The sequence below is a fragment of the Lissotriton helveticus genome, chromosome 3_1, assembly GCF_964261635.1.
Source record: "Lissotriton helveticus chromosome 3_1, aLisHel1.1, whole genome shotgun sequence".
NCBI lineage: Eukaryota > Metazoa > Chordata > Amphibia > Caudata > Salamandridae > Lissotriton > Lissotriton helveticus.
The window spans coordinates 1012449471-1012466652 of NC_136061.1; the positions used below are offsets into that span (position 1 = coordinate 1012449471).

Below are 17182 nucleotides of genomic sequence, written 5' to 3' on the forward strand. Positions count from 1 at the left end.
CTTTTATGACAATCGTCGAATAAAGCTTGTCTGACTTGACCATCAATCACTCTGTTTTAGATATTTGTGATAGCCGTGTTTTAAAAAGTATTTCCTGTGCCATTTCTCGTAATTTGGACAGAGGAAGTTATTGTTTTTGTGCCGATTAGTGTTAATGTTTGCTCACATGTTATTTAATGCTCTTGATGCTCTGCTCAATAAAAAAAGAAAAGGCTGGCGTGTGAAATAATACCCATAAACGTATATAAGTATAGGTGTTTTGAAAGGGACTGCTGCTCTCAACGGCAGACTTTGTGATTTCAGAGCAAGAATCATTGCTGCACACATTGGGACTTAGTAGTGGTTTGAAGGCCTTAAGGTGTTACTGGTTAAAACCAGTATTTCTTCATTTAGGAATAAGGCAGTGCAAATTAACAATAAGAATGTGTTTGAGTGGGGACAATGTACATTTAACATCTAGGTTTTTGGAGGATGCCTACAAGATCATTAATAAGAGTGTCTACTTTTAATAATGCTGTAATACATTCTTGTTGCCCAAAAATCTAACGACTCTTTTAGTATTTCATGAATAGTGTAATTTCTATTTTCATTTTTGCACGGTGTGCTTTATTAAGCTGAATTTTTTTTGTTTTGTTTTTAGAAATTATTGCAATTTATTAATAATCTTGTGAATAGTAGTATAGCTATTGCAAGTCCCTATGAATTGCACTTTCTACCGTTAAAGGCTGTCGTGGATTATGGCGAATTGAGAAAGTAATTTAGGAATTCCTTTACCCCAGAGGCATTATTTGTATTGTGAATTGTACATTTCAACTTGGTCTGCATGGTGATTTTAACAAAAGTATATATGTATTGCCCTCCATTCTTTTTTAGATAGTTATGTCCCAAAACCTTGTTGCCATGGGTGACAATTGCTATTACACTGGTCTCGTTCCCTTCGAGGTAGCATTTGAAAATCTTATACAGACTTCTAACTGCAGGTGCCTGACTGGTTATGGAAAATCTTGACCATCAGCACTAATCCGGAAGACATACCTCGTTTTTTTTAAAAGTGACATTTTCAATGTTTTGTCTACCTTTTTTGAGCCTTTTGCTCTTAGTGTGCCGTATGGATGTCCCCTAAGAAACCAATGGCCTTTAAACCAGATGTACCCCGTCGCAGATAAATGTCTGAGTAAACACAAGGAGATGATAGACGGAGTGCTGAAACTTAATAAATGCCTGACGCTCCTGATTTACATGTGGTGCCTGGAGCTGTACAGACTCCAGGTTATGCCCCAAATTCCTTACTATGAACCCCAAAGTGTATCGGGAGCAGGTAATGAAGCTCCTGGCCAGACAACTCTGCACTGATCCATGTTCCGGTCATCTTAGAAATCTCATAAGACCAAGAAATTGAAGCACTCTTCAAATTTGCCTCACCGTTTGAAGTCATTTGGTGAGGTGCAGGAACAACATCCAGTCTAGGCCCTGCTCCCTCACATACCCTGTTGAGCGTGGGTCTTATCCATGCCTCCCTGAATTTCCTGAAGCTGGAGTGGGCCCCACCCAACTCTAGGAGTTCTAGGAGTCTATTCCTAATATTTGGTGGACCGACTCCTGTAGAGCGCCCTCTGGCCCCACAGGTTTAGGAAGTGCCGAGATTGTTGTACCGCTAGTGGGTTTGTCCTTGGCACCATTTGTTCCTTCTGAATCTGTTCCTGAATTCAGATCGGCTCTGAAACCATGACCCTTGGTGAGGTTTGGTCTAGTGGTGCCATTCTTTGCGCCAACAGCGCTGAACCCATAATAATTTCAGACTCCATTACACAGCCAGATCAGCGTCCTCTGATGTCCACTCCAGTCCCTAACAGACAGAGACCTTCCAGGTCCGAGACGGTGCCTACTTTCGGCCCTGTGAGGAGTAGGATTTGGGTGAATCTGAGGATACTTGTAGCTACCCTGCCCCCCTTTTGCTGAAGACCGCTAAAAAGAGAATCTAGTTGATGTCAGTGGTCTGGACACAACACTGGCCTCGTCTCTGCTTCTAGTGTGGCTATAGTGGAAGGGACCTCCTTTGCTCTTGGCGTGTGGAGAGCAGCAGAGGTCCTAGACCTCTCGCTACCCACGTGGAGGACAATACCAGTGTCGTGATGGAGGTGCCTTAACATGGAGTGTCCCACACAGAACCCTGTCTGCCTTTCAATAAAGCCCCATCTGATGCCCTGTTTGAGGTCTGGACCAAGCTCTGCACGGGCTGAGGACAATTGCACGCCATCACCTCCCCGCTCCTGGGACCCAGCTTTCCTCACCCGGCACAACACCTCGAGAGCCTGGTGGTGCGGGCCTCAACTTGTAAGGTTAATCCAAGCGTGTTCCCTAAAACTCCACCAGATAGGGAATCAAAGATACCTTTTGGGAAGAGAATTTACTTTTCCACCAGCCCTGCACTGCGGTAACTGAATACCACCTGCCTCTTGGACCGAAATAGCAACACAGTATGGAATTCAGTTGTGCAAGTGCTGCCCATGGTCTTGGAGGCCCAAGCCATCCTAATCCAGGCTATGGCCGGGAGCAGGGATGCAGCCAAATTTACCATCGGAAGTGGGATGGACATAACAAAGCAATGGCTCTGCCCAGCGAGTCTTATCAGTGGCGCTTCGTCGCCACGCCTGGCTGAGATCAATTGACTTCTTGGGGATGTCATCTCAGTCATCCCTTATGGCAACAGGGTAGATTCAGTGCTTGAACTTCAAGGAGAATAGGGTCACTGCCCAGTCATGTGGCTTCACCATGACCCCACGCCAGCCACACTCTTTTGCGCCCCTTCTATGGCTATGGTAGGAGCTACCAACCGTGTCCTTTCCAACTCTGCCAACAGGCTCCCAGCCTTTTCGTATCAGTGGACTCTGCTCCCACAAATCCCGTGGGACTTAAAGCCAGAGATCAGCCCAGTCTGCCCTCTCCACTGCAGCCGCATCTTTAGTATGCCTTCACACAAACACGGGCACCATGTTGGCAGCACGATCAGCCACCACCTTTCCCAATGGCATGTCATAATTTCAGACAAGTAGTTGCTTTAAATTTTCTGGTGAGATTACTCTCTTCTACTTGGAGGAACCCTGCCGTCCCTGCAACTGTCCTCCGATCAGCTGACAGAGGGCCACTTCTGCCAGAAAGTGCAAACTCTTTTGGCCAAAGGAGCTAGGTCGTGATTGTTGTTCTTGCTACTATCTGGTGCCCAAGATGGATGGAGGCCTCCACCCTAGCCTAGATGCCTTCCAAAAGAAAGAGAAATTTAGGATGCCAACACTTGCTAAGGTCCTGTCTGCGCTCAACCCTGTAGACTGGCTGGTATCTCTGGCCCTGCAGGATGCCTATTTTCACATCCCCATTCAGCAGGCCTGTTTGCATTACCTGCTGTTCACGATGGGCCTGGAGTATTTGCAGTTCACTGCTTTCCTTTGTTCACACCTGTGTCCCTCTGAATCCACAAAGGTGATTGCAATGGTTGGAGCACATCTGCGGAGGTGAGGAAGGGGGAATCCTAATCATCCCTTATGTTAACAACTGGCTGCTGATGGCAGAATCGCCCGGGCAGTCCTCAGCCACCTCCAGACTACGGCAGAGCTCTTTAATTTGCTGGGGTTCACTATCAACATGCCGAAGTCAAACCTGACCCTTTCTGAGACTCTCCCTTTCTCTGAGCCATTCTAAACTCGGTGCAATGTCGCACCTACCCTCCGGAGCTGATAGTCCAAGATATTCGGGTTATGATCTTGATGTGTACATCGCAGTCCTGGATTTCAGTGAGACTGACTCTGAGACTGCTGGTTCTGATGGCCTCCTGGTGGTGAAGTACACTCGCTGGCATATGTGGGCGCTGCATTGGGATCTGAAGTCCCAGTTGGTGCCGCATAAGGGGAATCTTTCTGACCTAGTCCACATTTCGAGGCAGACTACAAAGGATTTACAGAGGTGGTTACTGGACTGATCAGATTAGTGGCAGACAGCTTTCCTACCAAGAGCTGGTGGTGGTGACCAATGTATTGCTTCTTATCTGGGGTGGACGTCTGGGAGAGGTGGATATAAGGCATCTGCTTTCCAGCAGTGATTCTGTTCTGCCCCACATCAATCTTCTGGAGTTTAGGGAGATTCGCTTGGCATTGAAAGCTTTCCTGTCCTCCATCGAAGGGAAGCTTCTCCAAATGTTCACGTATGTTAATAACCACTTATAGAGCGCACGTACACCCATAGGTTTCATGGCGCACTACCGCTTTGTTGCTACAACAAGCCAGGCATAGTGGGCTCATAGACCCTCGGCCAGGATGCTCTGTGTCTTTAGACATTGCTGGAATGTCAGGACATTTTCCTGGTCATGCAGCACTTGGTGAATTTCTAAACACCAAGACTTTAAAACTCCGCCATTGATGCATCATGGACCCGAATGGCAGCTGCATTTGGAGGTCGCTCAGGTTCTATTTCAGGACTAGTGAGAACCTTGGCTAGATCTATTCACCACTGAGAACACGCAATGGCAACATTTCTGCATGCTGGAGTTTACAAAAGACCTCTTGCTCGGAGGTGAATTCCGACTAGACTGGCATACAGGACTCTTATATGCCATTCTGCCAATATCTCTTTCCCAGAGTGATCAAGAAGATCAGAACCGACCGGGCCCAAGTTATCCTGGTGGCTCCGCGTTAGGAGAGTATGGTATCTAGGGCGCATGAGCATGTGCATCTGTCTTCCAATCAGGCTTCCCCTATGAGCGGATCAACAGGGCAGGGTTTTGCACACAAACCTGCACACTTCCCACCCTCATGCCTGGAGATTGAGCGGTGAGAGTTGAGGGGTTTCAGACTCCCTCCACAGGTAGATTGGCCAACTTGGCAGCCAGGCAGCTTATTTTAGTTTTATTTTATTTTAAGAGTTTTATATAGCGCTGGCTAGACCCGGAGGTATCAGAGCGCTTTACGTGAGGTGCCACAAAATTACAAGATTACATCAGTTGCTAGACAAACAATTACAAGAGCATAGAAAACGAGATAAGTGAAGTGTAGAGGAGAAAGGGGTAAGGGAGAAGGGGTGGGAGGGCGATACGGCAGAAAGACGAAGGAAAGTCTGCCCAAAGTCCGGCTGGGTAGGTGACGGCCGAGGGGGAAGTCCCAAAACCCATCTCCTCTATAGCTATCAGGAAGCTCCACCGGGCTTTGGCCAAATAGTTAGGTCTCAATGGGGAAACGTTTAAAGAACATGGAGGATAAAACAAATGGAGCGGGGAGGGGACAGGGAAGGTGAGAAAGGGAGGATAGATGAAGAGACAACAAGGAGAGACAAAATGAAGTCGGTCTAAAGGCCGACTGGGTAGGTGACGACCAAGGAGGGAGTCCACGGCCCAACTCCCCTATAGCTAAACCAGGTAGCTCCATCGGGCATCAGACAAAATAGTTCAGTCTCAATACATTGAGAGAGGAGAGAAGGAGAGACATAAATAGAGGGAGGATGCGGGAAGAGACGACAGGAGAGACGAAAGGAAGTCTGGCTAAAGACCGACTGGGTAGGTGACGTCCAAGGAGGGAATCCCCGACCTGTCTCCCCCTATTGCTAAACCAGGTAGCTCCATCGGGCATCAGACAAAATAGCTAGATCTCAAATGACAAGGGAAAATTCACAGGTAAACCGGGTGGGGACTAGGGCCAGGACCAGTGAGGGCAGAGGTCAGTAGCAGGAAAGTGGAGAGGAGTAGAGCGGGGAGGGGTAGGGGGTAGGTAGTTCGGTAAAAGTTCCCATGGATCTGCTTCGAGTCATTCAAAAAGCAGGTCAGTTCCTTCTCAGGTGCCATCTTGAGGTTAAAATGCCGGGTGAGAATTTCGCCAGTATCCTTGTGTTGCTACGACCGGTTGGAACGGCGGCTACAGCGTCAGACGCTCCCGACCATCCGATGTCCGGAGATGGTTGAAACGGTTGTTTAGGTGGGGAATTAAGCGCCTCACTTAGTTGATGAAAGCAGCGCTTCAGCGGAACAGAGGCTCCGAGCAGCCAGGTTGGATCCTGGCTCCTCCTCCTTTCGCCTGAGGTGACACCCCAGAATGCAGCACTGAAGCATGATATTTATGGTAAGTCGTCCCTCTGTTAAATATACTGGCAGAGGAAGGAAACAAGCAAAACCTCACTGTGCCTTCCGGTGTGCGAGGCACCCAAAAGGTGGTATTGCGTGTCACAGGCGGTGTGGCAGGAGAGATTAGTAGCAATGGTGTCCCAGGCGCTTGTCTGCTACTGCTTGGGCGGAATATTGGTGCTTTCACTGGTGATAATATCTTCTGGAGGCCATCATTTTAGGGTCAGGCAATGGCAGTCACTGCGACCAGCCCGCAGCTAGGCACTGCAGTGAGTGTGGGGGGGGGGGGTTTAGCAGAGCGGGGTTTAGTGCAGATGAATCAGGTCCCCGTCCCTCTCACCCTCTTTGTTGCGGCTTGTTAGTCCTCTGGTGGAGATCTGCGTAATGGGCCAAGCGTTTCATCTCCTCTGCGCGATTTTGAGGTGAGGCAAGTGTGTCTTGCAGTTGTCAGAACAATCCTTCCTGTTTGTCACCCTCCCGTTCTTCAACACATATTCCCTCCCAAGCCTTTGTTTATGGATCTTAATTTGGTTCAAACCTCCCGATGTGCTCACTCTTCAAACCTATGCATAGTTGTCCTCCATCTCCTGACACTCGGTTTTCTTAGTGCCTAATACATCAGCCTGGTGGGTCAGCGACTTACAGGCTCTCAGCTCTGTCTGGTCAACCTCGATACACCAGCTTGTTCCCATATAAACTGGTTCTCCCAACTCATGCTTCTTTCTTACCGAAGGGGCTGACTCCTTTGCCTGTTGGCCAAAGTATCACACTGCTGACACTTTTCACTCTACAAATCCCTCCCAAAGAGGAGGAGAAACTCCACTATCTGGACTGGAACAGAGCATTATATCTTGATTGCATTAAAGAATTTTTGGGTAGACAGTCAGCTCTTGGTGGAGTTCATCTGTACATAGAAAGGGAAAGCAGTACAGAAATCTTCAGATGGATTGTACACTGCATTAAAATCTGCTGCACACTGGCCAAGAAGCAATCTCTCCTCCTACAGATGTCCTGTTGACCCTTCGATTTGGCACACTAATCACACCTTGCCGTGGCTCAGTGCTTCGGGTATGTAAACTATCACATAGAAATTGAGGTCCGTGCGGTGGGGTGCCGCTTACATAGGCACCACACACACAACTTTAAGCACAGTTGACCTGGAGCGGTTCAGTACCACCTACCACCGTGCAGATATACTAATCCAGATTTTCCAGATCTAGTCTGATTCCAGGACAGTATTCACAAGTTAGGAATCTGTGCCTAGATACAATCTCCACCAGATAACGTGTTACCGAACGTAAGTAACTTGTTCATTAGACGGTCAAATTTGTAAGGGCTGTGAATTAAAATAGTTGTCATTAACTAGGCCTGCTTACTTATCTTCACGCGTGCATTACCTAGCTACCTATACCAGGAATAAAATGGATAGATGGGTGCTGCCTCATTTAGTTTTAAGGCCTCATTCATACCTAGAGTTGTTTTAATAAAATGGGCAGTATTAATTCTGCCCCATTTGACTTTACAAACCTTTTTTTATTGTAGGAAATCCAGTCATTGGAGGAGTTCAGAGAAAAAAACCAGAGGTTACGAAAGTTATGGGTTGGAAGGCTGCTTATTTATTCCTCATTTGTTTACCTCGTCACCTGTTTAATTGTATATTGCTGGTACCTTCCTGTAGAATGGTCCGCAAGACTTCTTATGGCACTTCCATTTTTTGTTTTTCCAATCATGTAAGTAACCTTGTGCTTCTAAACATTACTTGTTGTGTTGTGCTTTATAAGCCTGAAACCGCAATAATCTTCATTTGACTTATTTCCAGAAGATGTTTGTATTTAATGGTTTGTAAATATTTATAACGGTCGTACCCCCTCTGTCTTCAAAATGTTTAAGTTGGTGGCATATAAAATCTTTAGGTATTTAAACACTTAATGGTGTAAAAATACCTTCTGCACGTATCAAGAGAGAGAGAGGACTAGAAAGCTAGTCCGAGTCCCTGTAGTTTATATGTGTTATCAAAAGAGACTAGCTTAAATATGACCAATATTGTTAGGACTCCGATTAGATTTGTCTGTAATCAGGCGTTGCAGCACACCCGGGACACATTAGGTGTCACTGGGTGGGCCCGATGATGAAGCATGCCACCAACCAGGTTGGTGGGTGAGGGCTTCATGAACTCACCAACAAGGTGCCCATGACAAATCTAATCGGAGTCCTAACAATATTGGTCATATTTAAGCTAGTCTCTTTTGATAACACACGTAAAAATACCTTCACCTTTACTTGATTCTCATTCCTGTGTGGGTGATCTTCCAATGGCTACTGTTAGCTGCAAATCAAATCAGTAAAGTGAAATGGGTGGATTGTTGAGGGTCTTAAGATAAAAGTAATATCCGAGGAAATGTGTTATTACCGAACTATCACTGCAGTCTAGAAATGCACAACGCTACCAGGAGTTGAGAGTTCTGGGTTTAACCATTTAATCTTTTTTAAGTGCATCTTTTAATTGCTTTGCAGTGTACTTGTTAACTGCTATTTATAATGAGAGCGTGCATGATTTATCGGGTTTCTAGCTATACCACGGACCTGACGCCACCTGTTGCGGATCACTGCCTTTTACCTACCTCCTTCAAACCCCCCCTCCCCTTCCCCGTTTGATGGCCATATAACTATTTACAGCATCCAGTGGGATTAGACAACTTGGAATAGGTATGTTTTACCATCAGGTTACTATTTTTGATTTGCCACGAATCCTGTAACAAATGGACCTCTCATGAACAGCAGGTTACACCAGAAAGAAGGGCACATCCCAACAAACTAGCTATTCTAACTTGTTGACACAATTCATCTTTCTCCTTGTGGTTGCCATTTGGGGTCGTGTACTTCGTCAAATTTAAGTCGTCGTTGTAAAATATTTTCCACGACATTGATGAAGTCTATTCCACTCAGTTTTGAGGTTGTCAATTGAATGAGCAAGGTTGACTTAAAAGCAGATTATTTTTTATAGCAAAATCCCAGAGCACTTAATGACGGGGTCTCTCGGCGAGGAATCCGTTCACACATCTCCCTCCCCTCTTGGTGTGCATCCTCTTCCCCTAGTAAGCACAAAAAACGTGCAAACACCAGAATGGGTCCCCTTGCCAATAAAGCATCTTAACTTTCAAGCGCGAAGCACTTTCCTTTTCGAGTTTGGCATTAAGGGTCATGTAGTTCGTGGAGTTTGTTATCCTTGTAAAATTATTGTAATGCAATTTCGGATGTGCATTTGGATATATGTGGACTACATCAGAAGAATGTAGCAATAAGCTCTAAATATGTTGAAATTAGTGTAGTCCAGAAATATGATTTTACTCTGTGGTTGCGGTCTGTGGTGTTTTCCTGGGGAGAAGGTATGGGGGGGAGGGGGGGGAACGGGGGGAGGCAACGGGGGGAGGCAGAGGCAGGGGAGGCGGGGGAAGGGGTACAGACAGAGGAAGGGCCCTGCTCAGGTGTCCGCTATCATTTGCTTCATCTGATATGCCTTACCTTAGAAAATTCCGTGGCATCCAATTGAATGCAGACATTTTTTAGCAATCCTCATGCATGCCGGTAGATTGCGTCATTTGATTCCGTGTGGCGTCATCTGCATCTGAAGTGATCAATGCGGTTCTTATGTAGGCATCATTCCAGCATGCTGGCCTCCGTTCCTTCTTTCTGCGCCATCCGTGCTGATCCGGATTGAGCTCCCCTCAGTCACTGTTAGACTTCTTTTGATGTTTTTGTCGAAGTCTAGTGTGCCTTCAAACCTTGTGGCTCCTGTCAGTTACAGACCCTCCCACTTGGTGCATCTGTGGTGCCTGTAGAGGGAAAACCATCCTTGTCTGGTGCGGTGTATGAGCCCTAAGGCCATCTGCCAGCGGGCCATGAAGATTTTGGCTGCTCGCCATGCAACTGCGCTAGGTCCAGTTTGCGTGGGACTGCTCCTTGAGTCGTTTACCTCAGTCTTCGTCATATTCCAGAGCTTCTCCAGGTAAGTCCTATAAGAAGTCGAAGCACTCGACTTCTCCGCATCGCTCCCATTTTTTAGGCTGCTTAATAATAACAGCATTTGTTAAAAGCGCCAACAGCTACCTCAAGCAGAGGTGTCCCGGTGCTAAGCAAGACAGAAGTGTGAGCCACAAGAACTACTCACGCTAACCTAGTCCTTCGGTTCTAGGCTAAAGCCAGGTTTTCAGTGCTTTCCTGAAAAATGACTCCGATTCTATCTGCCGCAGAAAGTTAGGCAAGGCATTCCAGAGCTTAGTAGCCGCAACCATGAAGGATCTCCTTCCAATCCGCGCTTTCTTAACTCTCCGAATGCATAACAGGTTTAAGGAATTCGATCTCGGGAGCCTATTCGGTTTATGGCCACATAAGCGTAGTTTCAAGTAGCTCGGACACTTACCATGTAGGGAGCAGAAAGCAAATGTCTGGACCTTCAATTTAATTATCCTGGCCATGGGCAACCAGTGGAGTAACTTAATGTGCGGAGAGATATGATGGCGGAACGGTACTCTCCTAATCATTCTCGCAGCCGCATTTTGGACCATTTGCAGTCTTTTAATCAAATATGCGGGTAAGCCTACATATAGACTGTTCGCATAGTCCAATCTAGCCGTCACTGTGGCATGGAAAACCACTCAGCGACAGTCCTCAGGTAATAACTGGATGAATTTTCGTACGCTTTTCAGTTTACCAAAGCAGGTCGAAGACACCTGCATAATCTCAGCTGAAAGGGAGAGATCCGTCTCCCATTTAACCCCCAGATTTTTAGCAGACTTTGCCGGGGTGGGTGGAGGACCCATTTCCTGCAGCCACCATAGGTCCGGCGGGAGAGTATTTCCAAAGAATAGTATCTCAGTTTTTTCGGCGTTAAGCTTCAATTTGTTGTTATTCATCCATAAGGAGATATCTGCCAAGCTACTCTTGAAGTTCTTAAAGGCGTTGTCCGCTTGATCTTTAAAAGAGAACACCAACTGGGTGTCGTCGGCATAAGATCTATAGCCTTCACACCCCAATTGGCAATGAGCGAAAACAGGGGGGACAGATATTAAAAAGGAGCGAGCTGAGTGCTGATCCTGAGGGACTCCACACCAGATCTGCTTGCGTTTGGATTTGTGTGTTTGCAGGGCAATCTGTTGTGTCCGGTTGGAGAGAAACCAGTTCAGCCAGCTCAACCAGCCCCCCCAAGCCAATATCCTTGAGTCTATGTAGCAGTATTGCATGGTCTACCGTGTGGAATGCAGCGGACAAGTCCAGGAGCACCAGCATCGCTGATGCGCCTGCGTCCACGGTCATTCTTATTTATTCTGATACCTCCAAAAGGGCTGTTTCGGTACTAAAGCTTGGTCCTGACCCAGATTGGGTATCATGCAAGATGCCAGATTCCTCAACAAACCAGGATAGCTGCCTTTGTACCCACTTCTTCAGCATTTTGGTGGGGGCTGGGAGAAGAGAGAGGGCGATAATTGCTCAAATTACCGGGCACTCCATTAAGTTTTTTCCTGAGAGGTAGAACAATGGCGTGTTTCCACGACTCAGGGAAGATACCAGTTGTTGGGGAAGTGTTCCAAATGTGGATCTACATCTTTACTGTAGAATGAGCCACTACCTGCCAGAGGTTCGGGGGGCAGGGGGTCCTCTGGTGATCCAGATTTGCAGCTAAGAATCAAAGCCATTCCGCCTTGCAGCATAATCGGGGAAAATTGGCTGAAAGAGGCTTGTGAATGGTAGCTCTCAATCGTATCAGTTTTAATCGTTGCAACATAATCCGTAAAGGTGTTGTAGATGATTCGAATTTTATTATCAAAAAAGTTGGCGATGTTCTCACATAGTGAGGAAGAGGATTGGGCTTCAGTTTGAAGTTCTTGAGGTTTAAGGAAGGCATTCACAACCTTGAATAATCCCTTACTTGAGTTCTCTGCTGACTTTGCTCTGTAGTCTCTTCTAGCAGTTTTAAAACTTTTGTGTAGCGCTTTAAGGGCTTTCTTGTATGTAGCTTTAGCTATCTTGCCATAGTTAGTATGCCACTGGCGTTCTAGGTGCTTACATCGACTTTTGCCCAGTTTGAGGGCTTCCGAAAACCATGGGGCCGAGGGCAGTTGCCTCCGTGATTTAGTGAGTCTGGACGGAGCTACAGTATCTATTGCCGTAGCGATCCAGTTGTGAAATTCCAAAGCATCTACATTAGGGTCATACATACATGGAGGTAAGCTCTCCTGTAGAGCTGGTCTTAAATTTTCTACCGTAAGCTTCTTCCAATTACTTTTTCGGACCATGCATGAACCGGCCTGCTGCCTTTTTTTGCCCAGGAAGATTGAAAAGGGATCAGATAGTGGTCTGACCATACCCCCTTTCATATTCCAGGATGACAAATTTGTAAACACAATGTCCAGGCTGTGCCCTGCCTTGTGAGTCAGAAGATTTACCTGCTGAACCAAATTGATTCCGGCAAAAGCAGCTTCCATCTGAGCAGCCTGGGTACAATTTGGGTTATCCCGGTGAAGGCTGAAATCCCCCCAGTACCATGAAATTAGCATATGCCAAGGATTTCTGTGCTACGTAATTGCACACTTCTGAGGTGGCGCTAGCTGCGCAGTCAGGGGGTCTATAGATATATGCGCTGTCATGCTCACTGGAGCTTAAGGGAACAACACCACAAATCTTGTCAGTGTTCGAAAGCCGTTACTTTGCAGCTGGCTTTGAAAACTAGGTCCTTCCCATGCTTCCCCAAATTTCCTGGAGTCAGAGTGACACCCTCCCAGCTCTGAGAGTTTTGAGTCCATAAGCCTTGTTTTTGGGAGGTTGAACCCTTCTGGAGCACCTTCAGGTCCCACTAATTGGGGAGGGTGTTCGGCTGGGTCTCCGCCAGCAAGTCCATCTAATGCGCACCAGTCGACCCCTGAGGATTCGTTGGTGGATCTGGATCAACACTGGCTGCAACATCTCAACCTCCTTAGGGGACCGTTCCAGTGGCACAGTTCCCAATGCCAGTTACGCCAAACCCATCGTGATTCCAGACTCCGATTCCGGCGCTGACCAAGCCCACATGGCCTGTATTGAAGTCAGAGCCCTATTTCACTGAAAGTCTTGGTGAGGAACACAGAGGTGGTCAGAGAGGCTCTATACCTACACTGACCCCGTAGCAGAGTCAATGGCAACCGGTATGAGGACCTCTCAGATGCCAGTGGTCTGGGGACCTCACCAGACACTGGCCTCCCCTCTCCTCCCACAGTGGCTATGGAGGAGAGGGCTTCCTTTGCGATGGTGGTCGAGAGGGCGGCGATGGTCATGGACCTGCAGCTGCCCATAGTTCAAGTCAAAATCTGTGTCTTGATGGAGGTGCTTTAACTGGGGGTAACTGTAGTAGTTTCTCATTTGTATGCTGTTCATACATTCTGTTAGTCTTAGGATGTCACTGTCGTGACAATGGAATGCTATGGTTTGAATCCCATGATGTTGCCAGTTCCTGGAAGCTGTGGAGACTAACAGTCCAAGTACGTGCTCTTACACTTACCTGTCTGGTGTAATCACTACAAATTTGATGGACTCGGTGGTATGATCTCCCAAGTCAAGCAAGGAAAGGAGTTCACAATATGTTTTGCCTCACAAGCGTTATGCCCGAGTGAAAAAACTACTCTGTCATTGAGCGGGAATTGCTTGTATGCTGTTGGGCTGTTGAGTGTTTAAAGTGTTTTTTGTGGGGGGAAGACGTTTACACTCCTTACTGACCATAAGCCTCTCATTCCCATCTTAGCGGGTAAGATTGTCAAAGAGCACACACTCGGAATCGCTAGGTTGAGTTCAGAGTTGCTGCAATACAATTTTGGGGTGGCGCATATTCCTGGTGGGCGAAACACACAAGGTGATTAGCTCTCTAGGTCTCCCTTACCCTTAGGGAAATCTGAACACGACAGCGATGCAGATGAAGATTGCCTGATTGCTGCAGTTGATGCTTGTGGTTTGGGTTGTTTCACTGAAAATGATTGGTTTTGTGGTATGGAGTCTAATTCTCTGCTGAAGAGGGTGAAGGGGTTTATAGTTTCTGGTTGGCCCAAGTAAAAGCATCTAAACCGTGATTTACATGCTTTCGCCAAGGTTGCTGATAAGCTTACCTTGGAGGGTGGAGAGATAATCATGCGTGGGGTTAAGTTTGTTCCCCCTGAATCTCTGAGGTCACATTATCGACTGTGGCCATGGGGGACATCTTGGGCAGACTAACACTAAGAAAAGGATTTGCAGTGTTTATTGGTGGCCTTCTATGGACCATCAAATCAATAATGTCGTGGAGATGTGTCTGACTTGTTCTACAAGTGATAAGGGTGTAAAAATGATTCGCCTCCAATACAACAAGTCGAGGCATCTGATGGTCCCTGGTTGAGATTGGCCATCGACTTTATGGGACCTTTTAATGTGTTGGGCAATAAATACAAGTTTGCTCTTGTGGTTGTAGTAGTTTCTCAGAAGTATGCTGTTCATCCATTCTCTTAGTCTTATGAGATGACTGTCATGACAATGGAATGGATAAACAGCATTCTAATGAGCAACTACTACAGTAACCCCATCAAAACCCTTACTACCCTTCAAACAAGCTGTCCCTGATGTCCTGCTGAGGGCCTGGGCCAAGGCCTGCGTAGACCAATCTGTGCATCGAACCATTGCTTATAGTCATCGCCCTGCTCCTGGGGACCCAGCCTTCCTTTCCCGTCACCCATCCCCTAGAGCCAGGTGATCCAGACCTCAACTTCCCAAATCAATCCTGGCGCGTTCCCTACCACATTAACAAATGGGGAATCCAAGAGGCTGGATACCTTCAGTAAGAGATTTTTCTCTTCTGTGAGCCTGGCACTGCTGTCCGAGAACAGTTTGCTTATTGGGCTGTTCTTCCCATACTGAGTTGCTAGGGTTGTGCAAGTTCTGCCTATGGTCCCGGATGAGGCCTGGGCCGTACTCTCCCAAGCTATTGATGATGGGTAAGATGCAGTAGAGTTCACGTTCAGATGTGGGTCAGATACCACAGACTCACTAAGTAGGGCCGCGGCTACTTCAGTGGTACTTCAACGTCATACCAGGTTGATGAATTCTGGCTTTTCGGGTGATGTCAAAGGCTCGCTCAGGGACCTGATTTCGATGGAACCAGTCTCTTTGGAGACAAGGCGGATTCGACCTTGGAGAGATTCAAGGACAGTAGGACCACTGCCTAGATCATTGTGTCTCTGTGCTTTACAAAAGCTGTATTCCATCATATGGCCCTTCCATGGCTTTGGTACGGGCTATCAGCAGCCTCCTTTGCCCCTAGCCACCACAGTCAGCCGGCTCAATCCTTTTATGGCTGCTGATGCAGCTGCCACAAGCCTGGTGGGGCTCAAAGCATGGGGTCTGCCCAATCCGCTAGCCCCATCCCCCACACACCACCCAGCTGTTGGACAGTCAAAGCCTTTTTAGTTTGACCTCAATCCAGCAGGGGCATCCTGTTGGCAGAATCCAACACCATTTGCACCAATGGTGGGAGATTACAATAGTCAAATGAGTGCTCCAGATTGTCCTCCTGTCCATCCAACCTCTCTTCCACTTGTTCCATCTCACCTCTCCTCCACTTGCTCCATCTCTAGACTTGATTACAGAGGACCTCTTTGTGCTCTTGCAGCAGGAAGTACTGCCCCTTCTGAGCAAAGGAGCTCTTGTGTGCCAGTATCTGAGAAGTGGGTTGTGGTTGCAATTCCTGCCATTTTCTGGTGCCAAAATAGGATGGAGGCCTCCATCCCATATTAGATCTGTGCCTTCTCAATTACTTCTTGAAAAAGGAAAAACTCAAGATGCTCACCTTGGCTAGGGTCTTATGTGCACTCGACCCTTGGCTTTACCAGTGTCCCTCGGGTGTTCACCAGGTGTTCACCAAGGCGATGGTGATGTGTGCAGCAAATCTACAGAGGACATGGGTTCCAGTCTTCTAGTCTTCTCCCCCCCCCCCCCCCCCCATCTTGACGATTCGCTGTTGAAGGCGGCCTCGTTCCAGGCATTCTATTGTATAATATTTTAGGACCCTATTGTAATTTTCCAGATTCATGCCCTTATATAGGTATAAATCACCATATCCTTATATAGGCATAGAAATCATAACCATATTTAGACATAGTTCATGCAGTCCAAATACGGCAGGGCTACTTCCACTAGTTTCGAAAATCCACAGCGATTTCTTCGAAAACTCGGCTTCAGCAGCTAGGGACTTCCCCTTGCTCGAATACTGACTTGTCCAAGAACTCATGGAGTTTTCAAAGATCTGAGACTCTTTGATGACGTTATGTCCACCTTTACGTCAAACTCTGTACCTTCAAGGTATAAATATGCCCACACTTGCCATAGCAAACACACGGTGGTTTGGAGCAGTTCGACTATCTCTTTGCCCAACGCACCCTGCTACTGCAAGTGCCGACGGAAGCTGACCCTCCAGCAGACGCACTGAGGAAGACGCTGTCTTTTCTCCTGCTGAGAAATCCAGCTCCAGTGTTTCCACGCTACCCTTGCGGGTTGTTGGGATATCAAGTCCTGAGACTGACCTTCTTCATTCTACACTAAGGTACGGAGCTGATTAGACCCTTAGAGAAATCTTGGATAGATTCTTGGCAAAAGAATACTACATTTATGCTACACCTCACTTATTCCTTCCCTCGTCCTAAGCTTAGGTTGGTTACACCGGGGTAGGCGTATTTTAGACGCACCAGTTGAGTACATTTAGCATTTTTTTATTGATGTATGTATTTATCTATGGTCTAGGAACCATACAATGCTCTTGCAGTATTATTTTACTCTTTTTACTGTATGCGTTATATTTTGCAACCAGTATTCAGATTTTAGCAGTTCATTTCTTATGCTTGAGAAAGAAAACTGTTCAATAAATACCTTTTATTGAAAACGCCCGTCTCTCTACTTCTCTGCAACTCTGTTGAAACGAAGCATGCACGAATGACAGAGTAAAATGCCCATCTATTGTTTCCACGACTCTGAAGATCAGTTTTATCTTGGGGGGGGGGGGGGGGGGGGGAAAGTTGTCATGTTTATGCGGTTGTC

The 17182-nt window shown here is 46.9% G+C and overlaps 1 protein-coding gene across 1 annotated transcript in view; it reads left to right on the forward strand.

Moving 5' to 3' along the window:
* The window catches only part of LNPK (lunapark, ER junction formation factor), a 691124-nt gene that overhangs the window by 234430 nt on the left and 439512 nt on the right, over positions 1 to 17182 (forward strand). Inside the window, exon 4 of the mRNA XM_078681527.1 lies at positions 7643 to 7830. Coding sequence (XP_078537653.1) covers positions 7643 to 7830 — 188 coding nt within the window. The remainder of the gene's footprint in view (positions 1 to 7642; positions 7831 to 17182) is intronic.